Below are 18,546 nucleotides of genomic sequence, written 5' to 3'. Positions count from 1 at the left end.
TTGGTTCGAATTCACGACAAAAATCACATGTGATAGAGTGAGTGAGTGAGTGAGTGAGTGAGTTTAGTTTTACGCCGCACTCAGCAATATTCCAGCTATATGACGGCGGTCTGTAAATAATCGAGTCTGGACCAGACAATCCAGTGATCAACCACTTGCGATGGAATAAGAGAATGTCTTGCTGTATATAATATTTGAATGAAACAGATTTCGATATGACGTGAACTCATTATTATAATTATGTTAGAGTGGAAGTTCTAAACCTAGCAGCTAAAGAGTAGATGTAGTGCACCCGTATAAGTAGCATGCAGCGTGATCTCTGCTCGAGCTCGCCCATTGAGAAAATTCACATAAGAATTAAGCTGATTTGATCCCCACAGACTTGTACATCTTCCGATTTTTCTGAATTCGTTCAGGTATAATACATATAGAGTGAGAGAGTTTAGTTTTACGCCTCATTCAGCAATATTCCGGCTATATGGTGGCAGTCTGTAAATAATCGAGTCTGGACCAGACAATCGTATGATCAACATCATGAGCATCGATCTGCGCAACTGGGATAACCACACCCTATCCCGCTAGTCGCCTCTTACGTCAAGCATGGGTCGCTGAAGATCAATTCTAACTCCTATCTTCACGAGTCCATAACACATAGGTATAAATATGAAAAATATTCTTACCGAACTGCATTCCGGGCGTCATGGCAACTCCGGCGTTGTCCACTCCGTAAATAACGGCACCAACGGGGAACGGTAAAAGTATGTTGTGGTCCACTTCACTGAAAGGCGTGACAATAGTCATATACTTACAACATCTCATGCTCGACACCACGCGCTGCAGACCAGGTGGCACCTCGGAGTAATAACGCTCGTGGAAAGTCAAGGTCACGTAAAGATTTGATTGTGTAGCCATGAGAAAGCTGCCGATGTCAAGCCTGAATCTGCTGACGTATCGTTCAACTGGTTGTGCTTGTACAATGAACGTATGGTCAGGTATTGTACTATTCGTCGGAAAAGCCAGAACAAGGACGGGTTTACTAGCTTGTAGACAGGACTGACCTGCCGTGTGGGTATCGACTGTGCTTGCATCTCCCTCCATCATCATTGTTTCTTTGCCTTGATTAACGGTAATAGTAGTGTTGTTTTCAGAGGCCACGATTTTTTAAGTAATTCCACCGGGCCGGGCCGCAAAGTTATGCAACACGAAGTATTTTCCATAATACTTGACAGGGAGAAGCATCTGGTCCTGGGACAACAGTGTGTTTGTGAAAACAGCAATAGATTTGTTAGATTCGATAACACTTCCAGTCATGTCATGTTGGCAAGTGGCACCAATGACGTCATATTTGTTCAAGGTTAACGTCACTGAGTGATTTGCACACTTGGATACGTTGTCATCCCTCACGGTGACAGTAATTACGTTGTCGTCTGCCGTCGACACAACTGACCACTTATGGATTAGATTAGATGTAGAGTTTGGAAAGGCCAGGAAATATTTAGTGGACAGCTTGTCTATTGGGATCGCCATGTAACCAACTGCATCATCACTGTTCTTAATGACGTAGACGGAGACGGGAGCGCTGGAGACAATCCTCACGGCTTTGTTTTCTTCCACGTTGCCCGTGCTGCTGGAACACACGGTGTAGTCGAGGGTGAAGGTCGCAGCGCCGCTGACGTCGAGGTTGTAGAAGGTGACGTTGGTTTGGTAGGTAACGGTAACAGTGGTGTTGTTGTCACCGTGTATCATTATAAGGATGTTACTGTTCTCATCGTCAAAAAACGTTAAGACAAATTGCCGTCCACGTTGATCAAACAAGAAACAGTCTGAAATACCATTGAAACAAAGTTATCAATGAAACAATTTCATAAATCGCAAACGTCATCTTGAGGTTCTGTATAGGTAGGGAACAGCCCGAAATAAACTGACAAGCAAACAAAAGTTTACACCCACTAGACGATGGCTAAGAATACTAACAAGAAACGTTTATTCCATTGGGACGTATTTGACATGAGCATCATATACTCAACAGCGAAAGAAACGCAATTTTCGAAACAATGAAATCTCATAAAGGTAAGCGTTCATGTTTATGTGTTCTATTCAACTTGACAAAAAGCCGTTTATCTTCCTGTTCAGACCCCTGTTTCGGTGGATTTGTTCCAGCTGGTACAGTGCTCAAAGTCTACATTTCATCACCCAAGCAGTTTAATCCGGATCAAACAGATGTGACTGGTGTCACGGTTTATGATAGATGCACAGGTATCACAAAAATGACCTTGACCTTGGTGAATATATATTCCATGCTGACTAGGTTATACTATAACCAAATCACTGGTGCAAAGCGCAGCTTGAATCACTTACCTACGACCAGAGGTCCAACGAGGTAGATGAACCAAAGACACTGCAAATGTAGCAATGAAATAAGCATTGGTCCGATTTTTCGACTGTTCCAGTTGTTCGATTGTTGGAATGGTATTTTATCGTTATTAATATATTTCGCATGAGTAGTTTTAAAAACAATCCAAACAGATTTTGTCAGCGTTACCAATATTACTTGAACATCTGTCACCACTCCCATTGCACTAACGTCGATACTTTCGTGGTCTGTGGCGATGAAGTTCAACGCCAGTGTATATAGATCAACAAAATAAAGAAAACGTACCATGTTTTACGTGTAAAGCGCACCATCCACCTGTGTTGTTCTGTGTGAAATGTCCCCACAGTAAACTGGTTCCATATTAATAGAGGATTAGTACCCACAGATATCACATTAGCTGGCGATTGATTAGTATCTAATAATGCATATTTCATTAAAGCACCCACGCTGTCTCATCCTTTCCTATTGTTGAGATATACACAACCTGTTGGTTATTATGGCTCGATCAGGACGATAGCATGAAATAAATGCGAGGCTTTCAGGGAGCAAGTGTTGGTGTCGGATAAATGCTTGAGATACAAGTTCGGGATGCATTGTCCGCGATGTAGGCGATGTCAAAAGTATGGGACGAGTTCTATGCGTGATGGTTCGCTTGTTTTGTGATTAATCACGTCGAGTGTTTATCAGCTGTGTATCAAAGTACCAGAAAATTGAGGAGAGTAAAGGTTTGTCAGAGTATGACGTTATGCCAACGTATCAAGGAATGCAGGACTGTCGTTTTGTCGAAGCATGGCGTTATTACACATCTTTATTTATTGTAATTTTACTGACTGTACTTTTTAAGGTGTATGTGATTAACGTGGCTGTGAGTATATAACCATTTATACATTAGATCAATATTTAAACGAAAAAGAAATTGATTTAAGGGCTGAAAGTAGGCATAGGATTTCGTGAACAGTTTACCAAATACACCCTCAACACTGTAACAAAAACTTAACCATGCATCTGTTGTCAGTATATAACGAGAGGCTTTTCCATCCTCAGGGCATATTCATAAAATATCTTCCTTTCAAGAATTTTACCTTTCAGCAATATTCCAGCAACATCACGGGGTGGGACAACAGCAATGGGCTTCACACACCGTGCCTATTTGGGGAATCGAACCCAGGTTGTCGGTGTGACGAGCGTACGCTTTAATCGTATGCTACCATACCTCCCCGAAAATAACAGACTCACCACTTCATTGTCTTTTCCAGATGAATAACGAACAAACCCAAAGGATGACGTGGCTATATACATGAATCTGTTACCTGTTCCAGCATTAGTGCGGATCTCGAAGTACAAAGACGTTCTGCGGATTCGTTGGCAGAACAAAACGCCTTTATTCTGTTGTCCTTAAAGACACCAATAGAAGGTCGAGGACAATCATTCTTTATTAGAAAAATAGTTTCATTCGGTAAACACATCAACTGGAGGCATGTCAGTCATATTGTCAGTAAATTCACCCATTACTACGCATATAGCACCTACATCGATCCACACAAATATGTTTAAGTGCATTGTAGTAGTTTGAAGAACATTCTCCCGAGAGGACACAAATCAGCACTTAAAGCTTTGTTAAATACAAAAGAAGAGTTATTCATTAAATCTTCCCGGATACATTAATGTATATGGATTGGTTAGCAGAACCATGCAGTCTTTTATCGGATCACACGTGTATGTGTGACATGCAAATATGTTTTGACACTGTTCAACATGTTTACAATGATGCAATACCATTCATCCAGTATTTGTTTTTTTTTTAATGAAATACGTGAATTTCAGTTATGATTCACATAATTGTATAATACAGACTATAACAGAACATAAACATAAATGTTGATGGAAAAACAACCATCTCTGAAAGAGAGAGACTTTCTAAATTCACGATATGAGGAATAACATGTTCACTGTAAATGGTGACTGTACTGGTTCTGCTTTGTTATAACGTGTTAGTAGGTATTTGGGTCAAGAATTAGAAGAAAAATAGTTTTTAGCAAAAAATGTGTAAGCCCGGTATTTATTTGACAATGGAAACAACGTCCCTGACCATCACGCTCACCAGAGATGAACATTACAAGGCGTGAACAGCACTAGAGTACTAGAATTTGTACTTTACTGAGGAAGTGAAATTCCAAATATGACATATGTTGCATTTGACCACTTCCTAAATGGCATCGTGTAATCATAGGTGTGAACAGGTGTGTACACACTCACAGTCATACACTTGGTGAGGATTTCAGTACAGGTTTTCCTGACCACATTTCACAGAGGTCAAATGTTATCTGTTATTTATCAACTTCTAAAATGCCAATGAAACGGATGACTGTGAGACAGACTAGTCTATGGCCCTGTCGGTGCAATAGTGATTGATTGAGGGAGCATTCTACGTTCAAGTTCACGGGTACTGACTTTGTTTACAGACCTTGATGGGGAACAGAGCGCCTGACGAGATAGAATTAATTAAAACCTCTCATATTTCCAATATGTTTCATCTGGTTTCATTGAATATTGAGGCATGCATATGCTCTTGAGAGAAACTAAAATTACAATTTCCAAATCAATTCTGTCTGGAAATTTCAGGGGAATATTTTATTTCTGACGTTTGATAAACAACGCAATGTCGAAATTATTCCATGAACTGTGAGCACACAAGTGAGTGCTATTGATGTAGTTGTGTGTTGCTACCAGTCAGTATATAACACACCTGCCGGGCTTTTGGCGAGTATGGACATTGATGTGCACGTGCAATTATAGAGCATTTCCATACATGCAAATTTGACCAAATGATTTCAATCTCGCACGGTTCCAACTGAGTGTGCGAAATAGCTCCCAAATCTTGCTAGCCGCCCGTTTGAACATGACACGTAACCTAGTTTAACGAATATGGGATCTGTGTAGGTGAAGGAGTGTTGTCGATGTCCAGTGTCGGTAGTGACTTTAGGAGGTCAAGAGCCTTAAAGCACGTGGCTTTAATTTAATTTGAAGTTACAAATAAGTCCTAAGACTGCGTTCCCTTCGTAACAGACGTGCCAGTTGACATTCGTTTATGTATGAAATTTAGTTTCTACAAAGAAATATACAACTTTCTTTGACATTGAAAATTTGGAGTCATTTGCGAGCGCCCAGTTTTGTAACTGACTGAGTTTTGTGCTGCAACTGCCTTCCCCACTTTGCACATATTTCTGCCCCGACAAGACACGTTCATCAACAACCAACAGTCCATCAACTGAATCGTTCAATACCTTGGAGATGCTGTTAATTCTCATGCTGAATGATGTGACAAATATAATATTGGCCGTTAGAACACTGTGATTCCGATGATGATGTTCAGGAAATATCTGCTGTTGCAAAAGCTTGTATCTGAGGCCGAAATCATTCATACATATTTCTTCAAATGGTCTTGTTTTCAAGTTAGATCGGCTGATTGCTCAATTGATCAGTTAGTTTAAAAGGCATGCAGCAATTACTCTAAAGACAACAAAAACGGAATATTCTCAAGAGAAAACCCTTGCGTTTGTCCCACAATGCTATATTCTTGACAAAGACATCCAGGCCTGATATCCTGTGTACCTGATGATCCTTCCGGGTGAAGTTGATACAAGAAGAAATTAAACCAAACCTTGATTGGCTGTAATCTTGGGATAACATTTTGTCTGTGTTTCTCAATGTACGACCCACCTAAAATGCTATTGCCGCCAACTCGACATGAGGAGATACTGACGGCCCATGCAGTAGCGTCCTTCCTACGTCAGTGCAAGCGAAGTGCAAGAAAGTTAAGCACTAGATTTTAACATTCTTCTTTCTCTACATTCCATGTGCTGTTATATCAATTCTTAGTGTGTGAGGGACTGTTCGTAAAATATGTCAACGGGTGGAGTGAGGGTGATGATGACTATAAGGTGGGTCAGTCATTCGCTCAGACAACGCGGCGCTCAGACAACGCGGAGCTTGCCTACATTTGAATATTGCTTAACAGATATAAGCGGTGATTGTTCCATTGACTGCTTTGCTGTAATGTATACTGTAACTAAGCCTTATTAAGGTGATCCTGGTACCAGCATCTCAACATGGCGTCAGATACAACGCTTGGCGATTACTTTCCTCTTATTAGCAGTCTTGAACATTTACACAATCAAAATTATATTAAACATTGATAAACCTTGATGCTACAAATACATTAAATGCATTGAATTTGTTTATTAATGTCTATGTGTTGAACAATAATCATTATTAAAATTGCGCGAGGATGTCGGTAAGTCAAAATCTGGATGTCGGTTGAGTTACTGGCCTTTAGTAGCAGATGCCAAAAATAACTGAGAGTCATCGGCAATCGTGTGTGCAGTGCCAGAGGTGATGCTACAGGCATGAAGCACTTGAAATGACAACGATGTTGTTGAAAGCATAAGCCCAACGCTTCACGGCTACAACCAGGTCGAAGACGAGTGTCACGAATTTAGGTGACAGCTGTTACACATACGACTGAAAGTAAGTACTGAGACTCAGTCGAACGCTTGATGTTCAAAGCCATATGGACAAGCGGCGTCGCCTATGTGCATTGCTGGGAAATTATCGCCATGGTCGTGGATTCTTTTAAGTGCACTGGGTTGTGTAATGCATACTAGAGGGTGTGACAACAGTGAAAGAGTCTGCACACAAAGCTGACGCCGAGGTTTTCACATCCGTTCACAGATGGGCTCGATCCCGACACCGCAACCACGATCACTGGATCAATAGCCTGGCGCTTTAGCCAGCTCGCCCATCACACCCTCAAGAAGACGAAGAATGTAAGTTAAGTACAATAACATCATAACTTTCAAAGTTCACGTGACTTCAGATCAATGCTCGCGTGTATAAGGGCAGTCGCACTGATAACATACGATAACACGTTAGCAAGTCAGAATCTTATAGATACAGTGATAACACAATCCGCTGTTATAAAGAATGTTTCTACGCCAGTGTGATCCAGTGTGGGACTGAACGGCACAACATGGGACAGAAGTGCGCCATTCTCTGGGGTTTTGTCGGCTTTGTGGTGCTCCTATTTGGCATCCTAACACCCACAGTGTTTAACATAATCCTACACCAGGAGATGAGAAAGGTATGTTCAACTTCCACGGGCACTTGGCAACACATCAGGTTGATATTTTCATTTAAATATTGAAATTTGATGTGATTCATACTGTGAAACAGCCGTATTTGTCAAAAAGTAAGAGAGGTTAGTCTTATGCAATATTCCAGCAATATCGCGGCGGGAATGTACAATCCCAATATGTAAAGTCAAGACAATATGTAAAAACTACCGCAATATCTAAAAACTTCAGGCAAAACGTAAAAAAATAATTCAGTAAGTAAAAAATTAACGCAATATGTAAAATCCAGATTTAGAATTGAATATTGGGGCTGGCAAAATCCATTTTCGCTTCTCTGGACAGCTTTCTGTCCCACTGTCCCTTTGATCTGGACAACTTTCTGTCCCACTGTCCCTCTGTTCTGGACAACTTTCTGTCCCACTGTCGATCTGTTCTGGACAACTTTCTGTCTCACTGTCCTGTACAACTTTCTGTCCCACTGTCCCTCTGCTCTGGACAACTTTCTGTCCCACTGTCCCTCTGCCCTGTACAACTTTCTGTCCCACTGTCCCTCTGCCTTGTACAACTTTCTGTCCCACTGTCCCTCTGCCCTGTACAACTTTCTGTCCCACTGTCCCTCTGCCTTGTACAACTTTCTGTCCCACTGTCCCTCTGCCCTGTACAACTTTCTGTCCCACTGTCCCTCTGCCTTGTACAACTTTCTGTCCCACTGTCCCTCTGTTCTGGACAACTTTCTGTCCCACCGTCCCTCTGCTCCGGACAACTTTCTGTCCCACTGTCCCTCTGTACTGTCTGTCCCCCTGCTCTGGACAACTTTCTTGAACAGCGAGTCCGGTCACCTATTAACATCAATATTCCATATTACCAAAATTTCATTAAATATGAGCAATCTATATCGGGATCCAAATGTCTCTGGTTTTACTCGATTCCACCGATAGCAGTATTAGCTGTGACTATGCGCTACATGCACGTTGTGGGACATAAAGGCTAGAAGGTAAAAACAGCTGACTAGGAGACAATGAATACAACCCATGTGGAGACATTGAATACAACTCACGTGGCCATTTATATAAACAAACTGTGAAGAATAAAATGAGTTCATTGGATGCTGTCGGATATAGATTATGATATCAAGTATCTCTGTGCACGAGATTATGATATCAAGTATTACTGTGCAAGAGATTATGATATCAAGTATCTCTGCATGAGATTATGATATCAAGTATCACTGTGCACGAGATTATGATATCAAGTATCACTGTGCATGAGATTATGATATCAAGTATCACTGTGCACGAGATTATGATATCAAGTATCACTGTGCATGAGATTATGATATTAAGTATCACTGTGCACGAGATTATGATATCAAGTATCACTGTGCAAGAGATTATGATATCAAGTATCTCTGTGCATGAGATAATGATATCAAGTATCACTGTACATGAGATTATGATATCAAGTATCTCTGTGCACGAGATTATGATATCAAGTATCACTGTGCACGAGATTATGATATCAAGTATCACTGTGCAAGAGATTATATCAAGTATCACTGCGCACGAGATTATATCAAGTATCTCTGTGCATGAGATTATGATATCAAGTATTACTGTGCATGAGATTATGATATCAAGTATCTCTGTGCACGAGATTATGATATCAAGTATCACTGTGCAAGAGATTATGATATCAAGTATCACTGTGCATGAGATTATGAAATCAAGTATCACTGTGCACGAGATTATGATATCAAGTATCTCTGTGCATGAGATTATGATATCAAGTATCACTGTGCATGAGATTATGATATCAAGTATCACTGTGCATGAGATTATGATATCAAGTATCTCTGTGCAAGAGATTATGATACCAAGTATCACTGTGCACGAGATTATGATATCAAGTATCACTGTGCATGAGATTATGATATCAAGTATCTCTGTGCATGCATGCTGCATAATTATCGGCTCTACACTGATGTTAACTAACCCAAAAGATCAGCTTTCATTTAAGTTTGACATGAAGTAAATGTTGACAGAAATATCGCAATAGCTTAGTTATTTTGAAAAATATGATACAGTAAAGTTTTTAAAAGGGATTAATTTCAGTCGCCAAGGCTTATGAACAGCAGTAAAACTGTATTTACAGATTTTGTTAATCGTTTACAAACTGCGTTACAAATTGTGTTTTACACTTTGCATTGGGTGTTTACATATTGCGTCAAAGACATTTTGCACATTTGGCCTCATTTTTTAACATACTGCGTTATTTTTTACGCTTTGCGTTACGTTCTACATATTGCATTAGTTTTTACATAATGTCTTGAGTTTACAGGATAGGCTTCACTTATTGTACCTACGTGGAAATTCGTACCGTCCTTCAGCGGATGAATGGGATGTGATAATCATGTATCTGTCTATTTTTCTTTTCTCACTGGGTTGCATCGATTAAGTGGGGGTGGTGTTTGGGGTGGGGACGGGGTGGGGGTGATTGTTGTGGGGTGGGGGGTGAAGTGTTATTTTGTAAAGACCTCATGACTCTTACGCAAATTTCCCCACATAATGCAAGATAATAACAGTATCATTACACATTTTCAGTAGTTTCCACAATCGTTTTGTTTTGCCAGTGGAATTTGTTCATCCGACAATTAAGAATGAGTTTTCCGTGACGTCGTTTATCTATTCGCGGTGTTGTATGTTTAGTTCGAAACTCCTACAAACAAGAGAAACAATACAAAGTGGTTATACAATTTACAGAGTTGTGACTACAACGGGTAGTATCCAGCGTTTGTTTTATTTATCACGGCATTTCTGCATATCTGAATGGCATAAAGGTTGTCCACAAATGACGGGTCTATGTAGATAATACTTGCTGTCTAAAGGTCATTTTAGCCCCGCTAGATATACCAAATTCATAAATGTTTTGAAACTGATTCTAGTGTAGCGTAGTATTCTCATCAACGTTTCCAGAGAGCCATACAAATAGGGGGAGTTTTTATGAGGACATTACGGTTTAGACAGGACTATTCGTACTGTAATATGTATATTTCATGAAAACTATTAATTTTGTGAAACTATTGTAGTCATTGTACATGTGTGTCCGCACTTGCGTGTGCCAAACGGAAACCACTGCGCCTACGATTTCCCTTCCCAGCCAGTGTATATCCACAATAGCCCTTGAGTGACGACAGGCCTCACACCTAGTAACATATACACAGTTATTATGATGACTGAAATGACACAGTGATGACAACGTATGGCCTGTAGACGAGTACGAATTACGTGCGTAAAGAACACGTCGGTGATGATCTAACGTTGTAATCTGATGCCAATATAATACAAAAGACGAAATCATGTAAAATGCATTTTAAAGCGTTTCTCGTCAAATCAAATAATTGCTCAATCTGTGTGACCACTCACTTACAAATTTATGTTATGAATTACGGTGTTAAAACTCCAAGGGTTCACGTTGTTGTGTGGGTTTGTTGAGTCCATGATTCTAACCTTGTTTGTTGTTCCCTTGCTACCCTGAACACGCGACATCAGACCTACAACTGCACTGGTTGAGTCAACCTGACCCAGCAGCGACATCAGGCGTTTCTAAACATAGAACTAGGAGTCAGATAACAACGACTGTACTGTGTAATACAGTTATGAAGAGCTGAGACGGACCAGTAACGTTAGTTAGTTATGAGCGATGTTGGTTATTCCTATTCCTATATTTAAGTAAACACATACCAAACACCCCCCCCCCCCCTCCCAAAAAAAATACAAAAAAAAAAAATAATAATAATAAAATAAATAAATAAATAAATAGATAAAATAAAATAAATAAAAATAAACAAAATAAACAAAAAGACAACCCCACCCCAAATAAACAAAAAAAACACCCCAAAAAACCCAAACAAAACAGGACTAAAACAAACCCCCAAAAGCACACCAAAACAAAACAACAGAAAAAAGGAAAACAAAACAAAACAAAAATGAAACAAATCAAAAACAAAAAGTGACCCCCCCCCCCCTCCCTCCCCTCCCAAACAATTCGTTATATCCGCCAGTTCATTATGTAACAACGACTGTACTGTGTAATACAAACAATTCGTTATATCCGCCAGTTCATTATAACCGTGGGTTACTGTATCTTGTAGAAAGACAGTTTTCGTGTAAGTTTTGGCTGCTGTGGAGAGTGTGACTTCCTGCAATGCTTCAATTACGTTTCAGGATTTGAAACTGAAGTTGTTTGTGTCTGTTAGGTAAATTGAATTCTCTCTTCATATATCACACCGTTTCTTGTTAGTGAGACAAATTTCAATCACTCGACATATCGATGCTGTGGGTACAAGTAGAATCGACTAAGACTCATGTTTCGTTTTCGGTTTACAGCTGGGGACAGGTACTATATTGACACATATGTAGTCTTTGGTGTGGACACATATCTCGCCATGGCTATCGGCACATACATACTGATGGCATGGACACATATATAGTGATGGCATGGACACATGTAGTGATGGAAATGGACACATATATTGCCATGGCTTGCACACATATATAGTGATGGCGTGGATACATGTAGTGATGGAAATGGACACACACATATATATATATTGACGGGAATTGACACATATAGGCATGGACAGAAATAGTGATGGAAATGGACTAATATATAGTCACAGGTGTGGACACACATATAGTGATAGTCATGGACTCATATATAGTCAAAAGTATGGACACATATATAGTAATGGGTAAGGACACATATATGATGATGGGTATGGACACATACATCGTAATGGTTTTGGACACATACATCATGATGGCACGGACACATATAGTGATGGTATTGACAGTGACACATATATGATGATGGGTATGGACACATACATCGTAATGGTTTTGGACACATACATCATGATGGCACGGACACATATAGTGATGGTATTGACAGTGTCACATAAAAGTGATAAATGCATATCGGTTTAACGTTTCCATGTAAGGGGTCATTACGTTTGATACTCCCAGCTCCGGTTTCCCACGTTTACGGCTTTGATTTATACATCGGGAAGACAGCATTATGCGATTTGTCCTTTTGCCAACGTTATGAGATCACTATGCTAAAGCCTTTTTGATGGCGATGTCCAGTTTTCGAAGCACACAAGAAGTACAGGATGATTGTGAATACATTCAAAGAGACTTGGTCCAAACTGAAATTTCCTCAAGCGGTCGGATTAAAGAGTGAGTGATGTTCACCGCTGCCAACAATATCCACGTTATGTCGCTGGAGGTCCACGTTATGTCGATCCTCGTCCTAGAGCCACGATCCTCGTCCTAGAGCCACGATCCTCGTCCAGAGCCACGATCCTCGTCCAGAGCCACGATCCTCGTCCAGAGCCACGATGCTCGTCCTAGAGCCACGATCCTCGTCCAGAGCCACGATCCCCGTCCCAGAGCCACGATCCTCGTCCAGAGCCACGATCCTCGTCCAGAGCCACGATCCTCGTCCCAGGGCCACGATCCTCGTCCTAGAGCCACGATCCTCGTCCAGAGCCACGATCCTCGTCCAGAGCCACGATCCTCGTCCAGAGCCACGATGCTCGTCCTAGAGCCACGATCCTCGTCCAGAGCCACGATCCTCGTCCAGAGCCACGATCCTCGTCCAGAGCCACGATCCTCGTCCTAGAGCCACGATCCTCGTCCTAGAGCCACGATCCTCGTCCAGAGCCACGATCCTCGTCCTAGAGCCACGATCCTCGTCCAGAGCCACGATCCTCGTCCTAGAGCCACGATCCTCGTCCCAGAGCCACGATCCTCGTCCTAGAGCCACGATCTTCGTCTTAAAGCCACGATCCTCGTCCAGAGCCACGATCCTCGTCCAGAGCCACGATCCTCGTCCTAGAGCCACGATCCTCGTCCAGAGCCACGATCCTCGTCCTAGAGCCACGATCCTCGTCCAGAGCCACGATCCTCGTCCTAGAGCCACGATCCTCGTCCAGAGCCACGATCCTCGTCCTAGAGCCACGATCCTCGTCCAGAGCCACGATCCTCGTCCCAGAGCCACGATCCTCGTCCTAGAGCCACGATCCTCGTCCAGAGCCACGATCCTCGTCCAGAGCCACGATCCTCGTCCAGAGCCACGATCATCGTCCCAGGGCCACACTACTCGTTAGAGCCACGATCCCCGTCTCAGGGCCACGATCCTCGTCCCAGCGCCATGATCTTTGTCTCAGAGCCACGATCCTCGTCCCAGAGCCATCATATTTTTTCACATGATCAGATAATCCGAAGTTTTAAGGTGCCTGGAGATTATCTGACAGGCATAATCCTCTGTAGTGTTTTGACAAATATAGTTAGTGTTTTGATGTATGGGGAACGTTAGTAAACGGCAGGTGCAGGCAGGAACATCACGTTCCTGGATACCACGAGGGCAACATGGGTTCGAGATATTACAGCACACATTCTGACACGTCTATCTGGCTGATCATGTGGATGTATAGCGACCAGTATTGTTTTGCCACAAGACTAGGGTTTGCTTGCCCACAGACCTGAGTGCATTTGAATTCTGTTTGTTTTGCTTCTGTACTGTATTTAGGGGGCGGGTTTCTCTGCGATCTGTTGATTTGTGCACTACTGGAATCACCCTCGTTTGGTCCCATTTGACTTTTCTCTACATGGAGTCCCGTTAGATGAACCGAGGTCCCACAGATGTAGCACTTTACCTTTGCTTTAAGGGTCCACGGCATCTCATACACAGCCTCTTCCTCTGAACAAAGTCTTTCCTTTCAGCAAGCGGTTTTCGTCGAAATTCACAACAGGCGTTAAGGTAATACCTAGTTGCATGATACAGACACACTATGGCATGTTCGTGGGTGTCATCCTCTTCTGGTTTGTCTCAATTACTTTTCAGCTCCGTCTTCACTGATTTGTCTTGACCGATCGGTCGACAAGAACGTGGAGTGCTGTGCATATGACCTGAGGGTTCAGTGGTCATTACAAAGCTCGGATCGTTCTTCATTTCGGCCATGTTGTTGATAAAGTTCACAGAGAATGAAAATGGATGAAATGCAACCTAATGGTTCTTCTAATAGCTGAATGCCTGTGTTACCCACTTGTCTTTGATATTCCTAGGTAGTTTTTCCACTAAAGGGCTTATGCCTACCAAGCAGTTGTAGTTGGACATCAGGTTAGCATACCTTGTGTCATACATGTATGACTCTATTTCCTGGACAATGTCAAGCAGATCGTACAGCCTGTCATTGTCTCTATCATTCAGTTCTCTAAAGTTCATTACCTTCCCATCAAGGGCAGCCTTGATATTCTCTGGTGCCCCATATATTTAACTGAATCTCTCCCACACTTGGTTGACTCCCCGCTGGGGGTTGCGAGCACTGGCACTCTTAATGCTCCGCGCTTGAGTAAGGGATCTGGGACCGAGCCACTTAATGAGGAGATCCATCTCATTGGGTGCTTCTATTTCTAGTTCCGTGATAATATTTTTGAATGTCGACTTCCAGGCATCGTAGTCTTCTGGACTGTCTGTGAACTTTACAAGCCTCGAGAGAAGTAGATTTTTCCTGACCATGAACTTTTGAAAATGAACACACATATTCATTTATGTTGGCTTCTGATGATGATATCAAACTAAAAGTGCTTTATGGTTCAACTTCTTTATTATACAAGGTCACAACGTTTCGAGACAGATTCTAGTCTCTTCTTCAGGTGAAGTGAGGGTAAAACTAAAGGGTTGTAGTATATATACACATAACAGTGGACTGATAACAATGGGTAACAAGATATACAGGTTTCTATTAATTGATGTACAGGCTTCGATTGATTGATGTACAGGCTTCAACTTATGTACAGACTTCAACTGTGTGCCGGCTTGTGTTGATTAGGTTAACGAGTTACAGGTAAAGATGTTTGGATAAAGATGGTTCCATGCATTGGATAAGTGAACACCTCCGTCTCTGTTGATTGAGGGGTTGTTCCGCTTGATTGCAATGGCTTCTAGGAGCTTCCGTTTTTTAAAGTCATTGACGTTCCTAAATAATGTCCTGGTGTTGTCCCAAACAATCTTGTGATTGGGGTTGTGCATGATGTGTTCACATACAGCAGACTTCTGATTTTGAAACAACTTGAGGATGATATGGTTGGGCTTATGGGTTTTGATTGACAGCTGGGGTTGAGGTGGGCGTTTGGTACAATGGTGTCGAAGCTTGACGTGATGGGATCCGGGGATCGTGCACCAGTTTCTTTGTGATAGAGTCTGTGTCTGAGAAGTCACTACTGGATTCATCGAAACTGGAGTCCATGATTTGTTCAATATTTCTGGCTGCCGCCTCTTCCTCGCGGTACAACCCTTGAGGCTAAGCAACTCCATCTTAGCTTGTAGAGCAGCCTGCTGTTGTTTGAGAATGGCTTCCTTCTCAACGTATTCTATTTTCACCTTTAGCTGCTGCGCCTTTGTGTTGTGGGAGATTAAATCCGCACTTATATCGTGCCCTACTGAACAAAGACAAGTTTCTGTTTTATACTTGTGCTGTGGCTGTATATCTGCTTCAGCGGACTTGATTGTTTGGATAATTTCAAACACAGTGTGAGTTAGTTTCCTTGAGATCAGTCTCTTAGTGCAAAGCTAACACTCAGTGTCCACAGTGGGAGTTTTAAAACCGCTGAACCACTAACAAGGGAAATATAGTTTCTACTGTTTAAAGGTTTTTAGTTTGTTTTGGTAGGGGTCCTACACAAATATAAACATGCCTCATGATGATGAGTTATTTACGTAACAATTTATACAAGTGAGAGATAAAAAGTGATAAACATTTGCTAAGTTTGACAGGCGACATGACCTTGTTAAGAGGTGATAAATTGGCCCAACTGTGATATTTTGGGGTGTGTGTAAATGATTTTCTGTTAGAATTAAGTAACATACATTGAATTTCTAAATTGTTTTAAAAAAAATGAAAATAAGAACGGGGACAAATTTTCTCCCTGGCGAACACCCTTTTCATAAGGAAAATGACAAGAGGAATCGTTGTTGAATTTTACAATTGCTTTAATGATATGGTACATGTTTGTTATATAGCGTAAATGAATTTACCGTGAATTCCAGTCTTTTATATCGTCGTCCACAGACCGACTCTCCTAACAGTGTCAAATGCTTTCGTGAAATCAATAAACGCACAGAAGAGTTTTTGTTTTTGAGTCGACATTATATTAGCAAGTACATGTTAAACAAAACATTTATCTGTTGTTGTTCTTTCTGAAACCCGCTTGTGCGGGGTAATTAAATTACTTCTAGAAATTCCGAAAGTCTATCTTTTAAAATACGTGTGAAAAGTTTTCCCAACTCAAGATTGTTATTATTCTGTATGAATTGGAGTCAATTTGTTCGCCTCTATTTTTGTATATGGGTTTTATAATACCGATTAGCCACGATTCGGGAAGTTTTTCAGTTGAATGTATGAGACTGAAGAAGACGACGTAAAGCGGGGCAAATATATCCACTGCGTGAATCATATAATCATTTTCAACTTTGTGTAATCCAGTGGCTTTACCTCTCTTCAATTTGGTAACAATTCTCTTTATTTCTTATAGGGTGATATCTTTATTTCATATGCCACAATGGAGATTAAAATCTGCCTTTTCGTGTGTGGATTCATTTCTGCTGTCGTCATCTTGGTCGTTGACATTTGAAACTATATAATAATCATAAACAGAATCGGTAGTAGGACATTTTTCATTTCCAGTCAAGCCTCTATCTTCCAGGGCATTCCAGTATTGCTTTGGTGATTTCTTTCATGTCCTGATCGTCAACATGAGCATAAGAAATATGAAGTGGGGTTCTTTTCATCATTAATATACACGACTGACAGTATTTAAGTGACAAACGCAAGTATTCCGGATTTTTCTTAAATTTCTGTTGCTATCTTGCCAATATCTGGGAGCAGCAGGCACAGTGATGACATCACGGCTAAAGCGGCCAACATACTTTAACATTCCATGACACATCGTTCATCATTTTTGACTGACATTTGTTAGTGTTCACCAATTTGTTCAGTTTTGTGTTCACGATGTCACCAAACATACCCAAAACAGACTATAACTAAGCTTCTATTGCTCTGCAGGTAACTGCATTTTGTTGTTTCAAGAAAAGTGGTTACAATGGCGGTGCAACTGATAAGATATAACTCTGTGATCCTTGAGGAAATTCTGTCTGCCACAAAACGGTCTTAAAAGGAATGTGTTACACAAGTCACAAAAATATACAATAATTACGTGCACAAGATGAATGCTCGTTACCACACAGACGCCCAATAAAACACACATGACACAATACAATTAACCCAAGAGATACAGAGGCGGAATACAAGTAGTTATGACATGAAAATGATTCAAAGTATTTGTTGCATTCACGAATACCAGATGGTATGAATAACGTCGAGCCCAGCTTGTTTAGAGTGAAGGTAATCGAAAACGGCGTCTAGAAGGAAACAGTTTAAAATGGTGAGGTAAAATCTGTATTTATTACCCAAACCTCACTGATAAGCCTGAACGCTTATATAAGCTCTGGAAATTTAGCCGTTGACCTCTAAATCTGTGCATATGTACTACTACTACATTCTATGATGCCGAGTATCGGTCTGTCTGTGTAGTTACTCGCTGGTGCATATGCATGAGTAAGTAGAGGGTGAGGGCGAAATGTCCAATGTTGTAAGCAGTCCTGAACAAAATGGGTTTTATTTGGCTTTTACAAGAGGATTTACACTTGGCTATGAGTTCTGGTGGAAACGTCTCCCATAACTGAGGCGCAACGACGGAGAAGGCTATGCCACCCTTTTGCTTGTGTATACTACGGAACTGAGGAATCGATCAGAAGAGCGCAGAGGTTCTGGCGGCCTGTAGACAGTGATTACGAGGGAAGAAAAGGTATTGAGCCTAACAATATTCTCGATGTCCAATGTTTGTGAAATGTCCATTCTATTGTGAAGGGATCATCAGCGATATCTAAAGTTTCCCATATGTGGGTTATGTGGTTCGC

General features: G+C 41.3%; 1 protein-coding gene across 2 annotated transcripts in view; it reads left to right on the top strand.

Annotated features, from left to right (window-relative positions):
- Positions 1-6,744: 6,744 nt before the first annotated feature.
- The window catches only part of LOC137274557 (scavenger receptor class B member 1-like), a 27,361-nt gene continuing 15,559 nt past the window's right edge, over positions 6,745-18,546 (top strand). The window contains exons 1-2 of one of the 2 annotated variants that reach the window (XM_067807811.1): positions 6,745-7,200; positions 7,373-7,514. In XM_067807811.1, the coding sequence (XP_067663912.1) occupies positions 7,404-7,514 (111 nt within the window). In that variant the 5' untranslated portion in view covers positions 6,745-7,200; positions 7,373-7,403. Of the gene's footprint in view, positions 7,201-7,372; positions 7,515-18,078; positions 18,435-18,546 lie in introns of those variants that run through there. The other variant, XM_067807812.1, reaches the window with a different exon arrangement.

Source organism: Haliotis asinina, chromosome 2 (assembly GCF_037392515.1).
Source record: "Haliotis asinina isolate JCU_RB_2024 chromosome 2, JCU_Hal_asi_v2, whole genome shotgun sequence".
Classification (NCBI taxonomy): Eukaryota; Metazoa; Mollusca; class Gastropoda; order Lepetellida; family Haliotidae; genus Haliotis; species Haliotis asinina.
This window is presented reverse-complemented; position numbering and strand designations above follow the sequence as displayed.